The following is a 9024-nucleotide window of genomic DNA, read 5'->3' as shown; positions in this document are numbered from 1 at the left end:
TCAGGTGGCTTGTGGCGTATAGATGATTTTGTGCGATGAACAGCCAATTGTTTTTTGGGGTTCACTCGTTCCTTCAAGCTTTCAAAAAGCAAATATTAACAATAATAATGGAATAATAAGAACATGAAACAACCAAACGGAGGAGGTATCTAACTATTTTTCTCCTCCTACATACCCGCTTTACTCTAAAATTGTTGGTTACCTTAGTTTCATTTGAAGTCTAACCTTTCTACTCCTCCTTCAAATTCTAGGTTTAAAATAAGTTAAACTTTCTTAATTTTGACAAAGTTTATAAAAATAGTATCAATACCTATTTCTTCAAATAGTTTCATTATGAAAAATATACTCCTAGTTATTCTAATGATACTTATTTAGTATTATAAATGTTAGTAATTTTTAATATATTTTGTGAAACTTGAAATTGTTTGACTCATTAAAAAACAGTAATCACATTTTTTGGGGATGAAGAGAGTAACTTTAGTCACTATCCTTTAGAAAAAAAATTAACGTCTAAAAGTTCAAATAAGTGTACTATCAAGATATATTTCATGAAAAATAATAAAACTAATTCGATGTTGTAGATACTTAATAAAAATTAAATCCACCTATAATTTGGAACGAAACAGAGTAGACCTTGTCACCTAGGCTCCGTTTTGTAGAGCTCCTACCAGATCTAGCTTCTCTGATGCATCCACTGTTTACGCATTGTTTACCGGAGCTCTTTTTCTCTCTCACCCCTTCTTCTCTCATATAGCCGAGCCCAGTGACGAAGCCAGAAAAAAATTTAGGAGGGGTTGAACAAAAAAATAGAGGTTTTTTTATCTTCTCTTAACCTTAGCCCATCCTACCTAATACATATATGCATAAAATTTCAAGAGAGGGCTTAGGGGGCTCCACGTGCCCAGGATCGGTAGGGGGGGCTAGAGCCCCCCAGCCCCACCGTTGCCTCGGTACAGTTGATCGACGTGAGCAGTTTGTTCGGGCTCTGTTAGGTACTCACTTCGTTCCAAATTGTAGGTCGCTTTGACTTTTTTTGTTCATCCATTTTGCTATGTATCTAGATATATTATTATATCTAGATGTGTAGCAAAATGGATGTACCAAAAAATATTAAAGCGATGTATAATTTGAAACGGAGGGAGTAACGCGTAACCGATGGAGCTCTGCACCTGTTACTAGATTAATCTTAGGTAGCGTTTGTTCCCCTTGAGAATCTAAGAATCCGGATAAAAAAATTCAGAATTCTAAAATCTCATCCAAATAGGTTAGAATTCTACAGGATTCTAACATACATGCGCAAAATACAAGAAATTTTAGAGATTATTTTTATTCAGAGTCCGGATTGTAGAATATTTCCAAACGGGACTATAGGAGCGGTTGAAATGTGGTTTTCGATTGCGTCAGCCGTCAGGGTTGAATTCGTGGACCAGAAGATCGATCAGGTGCTGACTTGTTACCTTACCCTCCCTCATTACACCTACGCACTACGAGTATTAAGCTAAGCATGCACTTGACTTGCCATACGCGCTTGGTCAAAGTTGGTGGATGCCTCAGCTTCAGCTGTGGATTAGCGATCAAGTCTAACAGTATGCGTGGATATCGCAGACCAAAACCACACATTGATGCATGGGCATCTCCTTGCTAATTGAATTAGTCAATTCGAACTCGACCAGCTGGTGGCCCAATGAGTCAAACACAATTGACCATAGATCTAATGACATGTTCGCTTGGCTGATAAGCTATGACTGAAAGTACGGTTGATCGATTTATTGTGAGAGAAAAATATTATTTATTGGCTGAAAAAGTATGGCTTATAATGAGTGGACCGGGTCAAACGCAGCAGGCCAGTGCCGGCGCGTGTTCATGGATGGTCCTGCCGTCCTGGGCTCCTGGCCTTGGTTTGTTTCCCACGAAGTCCCTCTGAATTCTTAGCGTGCCGACGTCGACCGGTCGAGCTTTGACGGTAGCCGCAGCACACACAGCAGTAGGGAAGCACTGTGTACTCCTTCCCTCGCTGCTTGCAGTAGGACTTGCTCGCCTGCCTGCGTTCGTACTAGACTCGGTTCCAAAAAGTAGCTTTCCAGCACGAAGCCAACACACGCGCCAACAGGCAAGACATGCATGATGCATGACATGATGGAACCATGGAAGGATCCAATCCAATGCTCTAGAAAAGAGAAACAAAAAGGATGAAGACCAAGAAAAAGGAAAGCTGGAGCACGAGCCGCCCAGCCGCGCCCATCATCACTTCTCCATGCCCCGATGTGGTACCGCGACAGAGAGTACAGGCTGGGAAGGTGCCACTGCCACAAAAGAGGACACATGACGCGTACGTTCAACTGAACAGAAAATGCTTCGCGTATAGAATTACTTCCTATAATCATATACTCATATTGTATTTTAGCGTAAATACAAGCCAAGCCCAGTCGCCAATGCAATTCGCCGTGCCGTTCACATCACAGCAGATCGGGGAGTTGATCATCAGGGGAAAGGTTATTGGTGAGGTTGCCCGTCCCTGTCGATCTCACCTCGCCGCCCCCTTCTTTCTTCCTTCGATCCTACGGCGACGCTGCCGTTTGCCCAACCTTCCTTCCTTCCTTCCCTCTCTTAACCGGTGGGCGGTGGATTGTTAATTACTCTGTCAAGTGTCAATCTTCCCCTCGCGCGTTAATCCTCATGCCAAGTTGCTCGTTTCCCAGCCCCACCAAGCCCGGCTTGGTAGCAGGAGTAGGAGTAGCAGGTTTGGCCCTGAACAAATCCGTTTCCGAGTAGTACATTAGTCCTGATACCGTAGCCTAATTAACTGGCCGTCAATCCAGAGGCGACCATGTCTGTCCTGCCTGCCACACCCGCCGGCGTGCGTGACCCACGAGGGCCAATTCCAGCCAGAAAGAGGGAAGAGCCAGCAGCCAAGGCTAGGCGGCGCGTACGCGATCCAGCCGAGCCCGACCCGGCGGGCAAGCCAACAGCATAATTACGCCGAGCCCGCGACAAAGCTTATTGCTCGCCGCGAGTGAATTCCGGAATCCCCAGTCAATCCGACGCCACACGAAACGAAACACAGGACAAGAGAGAGAGAGAGAGAGAGAGAGAGAGAAGGCCGAAGGGCGACGCGACGCGGTCCCCCGATTCCAAACTCCCCAAATCCCAATTCGCCCCTCTCGCGGCCGAGAGACCCCGATTCGGATCCCATCTCCTGCTCGGAGGAGGGAGCCTCGATTCGAGCGGCGGGGGGCGACGATTCGACCGGGCCGGTGGTAGCCAGGCAGAGAGAGGCAGGGGAAGGAGAAGGAGGGGATGAGCTTCCAGGACCTGGAGGCGGGCCACGTCCGCGGGGCGCCGCTCGGCGGCGGCCGGAGGAACGGCCGGAGCCCCGCGGGGGCGGCGGGGGGCGCCGGCGCCGGCGCGTCGCAGGCCGTGGCGTCGGGCGTCTTCCAGATCAACACCGCGGTCGCCACGTTCCAGCGCCTCGTCAACACGCTTGGCACGCCCAAGGACACCCCCGACCTCCGCGACAGGATGTGCGTCCGCCGCCCCGCCTACCCGCCTTACCTTACCTTACCTTACCTTACCCCCAATCTGTCTCGATTGCCTTGCCTTAACCCCCATCTGTTTTGATTTGGCTGACTCGGTCTGCTCTGGTTTTGACCCGCCTGTAAAATTACGGCCTAGGTTTCGTTCCCTGTTGTGGATGCATCGATTCCTGTCGCAAGTGGTTGATACATCGATTACGGTTGCCAATGGTTGCTTGGGGTTTAATTTTCCCTCATTTTTTAGAGAATTGCTTCGGTAACTCTATTAGCTAATTCCATACGTTATCGCTCCTGACTGATAGTCATCGGCCATTGAATTGAGTGAATCAAGCCATATGACCTACATGGATTCATTTGCTCATCTGAATCAATTCTTATGCTGTCCTTGCCCATTTTGTGTTATATTTTGAAATTGAATGAACTAATAGTAACTCTAATGATGCCCAACTATAGGCTAGCAAGTTCCAATCATCTTGATGTGTCTACTACTAACTATCACTTGCTTTTGATTGCAGACATAAAACACGGCAACACATAACACAACTAGTGAAGGATACATCAGACAAGCTTAAACAAGCTAGCGAGGCGGATCATCGCGTTGAAGTCAGCGTATGTACCTATCTTGAATTCTCGATATAACTATATGAGTATTCTTAACTAAACTTTCCTGCGCCATTTTGTTCATTTTAAGTATAAATTTCTTGTTCTCTTTGATGGTACAAAGCATTACCTCATTCCTTTTTCCTCCTATTACACCAAGATATGATGAAATTCGGAACCATGCTCTGTTCACACCCTTACTTTTGTTGTTCCATAATGTAGCGTTGGTGTTGGTTCTGGTTTGGGATTTTTTGAGCAAGTATGTTATCTTATTTTGCAAAACATTTGGGGCTGTGTTTTGAACCAGAACCTGAAGCACAGATATTTATCCTCTCTGTTCCAATTACAGAAGAAGGGGGTTATTGAACAGAGACAACTCATGCATTCTGATTGGGAGGATCAAACCTAATGTGGTGTGTTTTGTTTTGTACAAATTTAGTTTTGCATAAAGTAATAGTTGATGTAAGTATGCAGTGGCGGACCCAGCACAAGAATAGATGTAGGGCGAACCTAGGCTACAAATTTTGCCTAAAAAACAATAGCAATCACATCACCGTTTACAACAAAATCTTAAACAATACCCTTCAATGGGGAAATCTTAAACAGCTTGTTACAGTAACGTAACAATCTATGGCTCGGCAATCTGTTGCAAATTGCAATCAAGCATAAACATACTAGAGGTCGAAGCAACACTTGATCAATTATCATTACTCCAGTGAATGAATCGGCACAGTTCATTACAGATGGACAAATTAGAAGATCGAGGCATGAAGTGAGAAGGCTCACAGCACAAAGAAAAGAGAAGGAAAAGAGGCACGTCTGTGTGGCAGAGTACCTCGTGAGACGGCAGCAGATGGCGTAGGATGTAATGGGACGACTTCATCTCCTCTGCCCAGGCGCCCACAGCTTATCTTGTCTCCAAACCCAATCATCACCGCTTCAAATGTCAAGCCTTCGACAGGGCCACAGCACCCAGAAGCACACAGGGGCAGGCCGTAGACGGGCAGGCGCTGGGGTTTGGGATGTCACCGTGCCGGGGATTGGCCGGGCCTCTGCGCCGAGGAATGGGGTTTGGGAGATATCCATGCCGGGGAATGGCCAGCCCCCCGCGCCGAGGAATGGGGTTCGGGAGGTTTCCATGCCGGGGAATGGCCAGTCCGCTGCGCCGAGGAATAGCCGCTGGGGGTCGGGAGTGATGCTGCAAGCCAGCCTGCTCTAATGCCTAAACAAGGCCCATGTAATGTAACAGCCCAGTATAGAAGGCCAGAAGCGCACTCCGCTGGTTTGATTGCCGCTGATGACGACCTGCTCGACTGCTCTCGTCTAGTCGTCTTCAACCTCGACTCCTCGAGTTCGGCGTTGCTGGTCGGCAGTCCGGGGGCCGGAAGCACCACTTGGGGGTGGGGGTCCTGCCTGTAGGTGAGGTAGGGCGGCCGCCTGACCTCGCCTTATGGGTTGGTCTGCCTCTTATAACTACAGTAATTTTCTTTCATTATTACAGCATGCTTCTCTTCTGCCATGGTGGCATTCCATGTGTCAGAAAAAAATTGTAGCAAGTTTTGAAATTATCATCATGCATTTATGACAAATGAAGGGCGGGCCTGGTGTAAGCGGTAGAGTCTTACCGCCTGTGACCGGAAGGTCCCGGGTTCGAGTCGTGGTCTCCTCGCATTGCACAGGCGAGGGTAAGGCTTGCCACTGACACCCTTCCCCAGACCCCGCACAGAGCGGGAGTTCTCTGCACTGGGTACGCACTTTATCATGCATTTAAGACAAATCTCATACCAGCTCCTTTATGTTTTTTTTTTGTCCATGCCTATTCCTCTATCATCTGGGGAATTTTGTTTTTCCTTGTGGATGACAGTTGGCCTTTTCTTCTTACAATTGTGGTCATGATCTCGTATTGACTTGCAGGCTACGAAGAAGATTGCTGATGCAAAGCTAGCTAAAGATTTCCAAGCAGTCCTAAAAGAATTCCAGAAAGCTCAACGATTGGCAGTAGAGAGAGAAGCTGCATATGCACCTTTTATTTCTCAAGCGGGCCTGCCACAGAGGTAATTTGCTGGCAGATATTTGTTTTGTTGCATTTCTACAAGGATTTTTCTTCTTCCAAACAAAATGAATTCTTATACATTTGTTTGGTGGTATTCATTTCTTGCCTTGTTGGTACTGGTAGTCCTTGATAGGACATGGGGCATTGCGTAGGTTGTAGCAGTGGGTGACTGGTGGCCAGGGCTTGAATCCCTGGCGTTGAGGAGCTGTGCTGTGTGCAGCAGAGAGCGAGAGTAAGAGCGTAAGAAGCAAGCAGAGAGATAACTCAATCTCCTACTTAATCTGGATGATCAATGTTCCTGGCTTTATAGCCAAATCCTACGAACTCATCTAACCAATCCAACACAAAAGATAACAAACCAAATTAACGAACTAAACTTATTTGAAGTTCAAACGATGTGGATGACTTGGTGTGATGTGTTCTTCCGCGTCTGCGCCATAAGCCATGGCTTCAATTGTTGCTAGCATTTGGTTCATGACTGCTGCTGTGGCTTGCTAGCCCCTGTCCCAGTTGTCGGTCTCGTGTTCTATTTTGGAATACATGTGTTGCAAGAAGAGAGGGAAAGTGTGCTAGTCTTGATTTCACATGATAAAATATTTCCTCTAGCATAGTCTATTTTAGTGATTCAATAGAAACAGTAAATATGATCGTTGGACTTTTTTTTTTCTATAACTCATTTTATAATTGTTTCCCTTCTGTAATTCATTAATAACGATGAATTTTGAGAATTGCTCTTTTCTTCTCACTTCCCTCGTTTTAATTCTGTTAATAGTAATGTTACTAAAATTGTTCAGTCTATTGCCACCATATGCCTAACCTTGGAGTTACCATTATTTACAGCTACAACTCAAGTGAAGTGAACAATGGTGCTGATAAGTTGGCAGAGCAGCGCACGCAACTTCTAGAATCTAGAAGGTAAGTTGATTTTGTCTGTTGTGTTTTGTGGAACTACTTGTTCTATATAGATTTGTTAGCTCTGTATTCAGGTTTTAATTTGGAGACCCATATACCTTCTTGATTGTATAACGTTGCTTGGACAACACATAGCACCCTTTGTTTGCATGTCAAGAACGAGACATTTTTCCCTCCTTGCACAGGTCATTTTTCTGAATATCTCTAGGTTCTAATTTCAAACTTTTGATTTACCATAGGCAGGAGTTGGTCTTCTTGGATAATGAAATCGTGTTCAATGAGGCCATCATTGAGGAGAGGGATCAAGGAATACAAGAGATTCAGCACCAAATCACTGAAGTAAACGAAATCTTCAAAGATCTTGCTGTGCTAGTCCATGATCAAGGAGCAATGATAGGTATGTGACCTTTCTGGCAAATTGGATCTACATTTCGATACGCTCAAGCATAGGGCTGCCTATTTCCCCATCTAACTGTGTTTCTTCTTTTGTGAACCAGATGACGTTGACTCCCATATAGAGAATGCCGTCGTCGCGACTTCGCAGGCTAAAGGCCAGCTTTCAAAAGCTGCTAAAACTCAGAAGTCAAACTCTTCGCTGGTAGTTTCACGAGCTCTTTTACAATTCGTTAATTAATATCCTAGATCCATTTTTAGGAACATCATCCTCCATCATGCATCATTCCTGTTCAGGTTTAGTGACCAATTTTCTTGCTGCAGATATGCTTGCTGCTGGTTATTTTCGGAGTGGTCCTGCTCATAGTGATAATAGTACTTGCAGCCTAAAAGCTTGGAAGGCAGCTAAGGTTCCGAAATCTGATCGAGCTTATCATGACAAATTCTTTCATAAGTTATTTTTGCTGTGCAACCAGGAATGAATCCTGGTATCCGCCTGGAGGTATCCAGGCGGTGATTGGCGCTCTGCCTGTGGTATGGTGGTGTGTGTATGTGGTGATGATGTATCTGGAATGCATGGGTGGTTCACATAAAAGTATTACTCTTTCCTGCCAGTGTAGTGCCTCTTGTCTCATTTGCACGCTTTGTTTATATATTGTAATGTATGAGTGCGTGCTGTAGAACAAGGTTGGATTATCTGTGGTATGAAGTTTCTCGATTCCATCAGAAACACTTTGCTATATGTCAACTTCTTTTTCCTTTTTCATCTCGGGCTACATGATATTAGTTGGTATTGGTATCCACCAGGTCCATCATTGTTATCTGCTCGCTTATTATGTGGTTTCATAGTTTTCTGCTTACAGAAGGTAAAGGTTGGTTCATGAGAGGATAAAATGGTGTTACTATAATCTAATGTATTTATAATTATTGAAAAGGGAAACATGAACTATTAAATCCTACTATGATTGCTGGGAAAACTAGCAGTCCGTGAGCGTTGCAACGGGAGAAAATCATGGTACAAGAAGGTATTAGCAAGTTTGGATTGCATTGGCCGGTCTGGTAACCTGTTTGCAGAAAGTTTGGATTGGTTGGCCGGTCTGGTAACCTGTTTGCTGTTGTGGTGTGGTGGACATGGTGAAAATCACCGTGGGCGGCTGGGCGCAGAATTGACGGGCGTCGGATATGCCGTCGGATATGATTCGACTAAGAGCATAAGAGCCGGTGTGGTGAGCGTGACAAAGCCACCATGGGCGGGCGTCGGATTTGGTTGGGTTTGATCAGGACGAAGAACGTATAAGTCTCGAGATCTCGCTTGCTTGATGGTTCACCAAGAGGGTCAAGCTCACCCTTGTCCAAGCCCGTCTACGACCACCATGATATATTCATATTATTAAGATTTGTATACCATACCATAGAGTGTTGCTGCCACGAGACAACCAATATATTCAAAGGCTTATGTACCATATCATAGAGCGTATATATAGTTGTGCATTTAGGCATTTAGGCCGACAGTAGTAGTTTATTTGATAGTTA

The 9024-nt window shown here is 45.3% G+C and overlaps 1 protein-coding gene across 1 annotated transcript; it reads left to right on the top strand.

The window, feature by feature from the left end:
- Positions 1 to 2967: 2967 nt before the first annotated feature.
- LOC136449746 (syntaxin-22-like) lies at positions 2968 to 8257 on the top strand. The gene is made up of 7 exons (XM_066449910.1): positions 2968 to 3521; positions 4049 to 4142; positions 6048 to 6187; positions 7027 to 7101; positions 7338 to 7495; positions 7596 to 7696; positions 7816 to 8257. Exons 1-7 carry the CDS (start codon positions 3298 to 3300, stop codon positions 7879 to 7881), a joined length of 858 nt encoding a protein of 285 aa, XP_066306007.1. The 5' UTR covers positions 2968 to 3297; the 3' UTR covers positions 7882 to 8257.
- Positions 8258 to 9024: the final 767 nt, after the last annotated feature.

The sequence above is a fragment of the Miscanthus floridulus genome, chromosome 5 (genome assembly GCF_019320115.1).
Source record: "Miscanthus floridulus cultivar M001 chromosome 5, ASM1932011v1, whole genome shotgun sequence".
Taxonomy (NCBI): Eukaryota; Viridiplantae; Streptophyta; class Magnoliopsida; order Poales; family Poaceae; genus Miscanthus; species Miscanthus floridulus.
The sequence above is the reverse complement of the archived record's forward strand: the minus strand, read 5'-3'. Positions and strand labels throughout refer to the sequence as shown.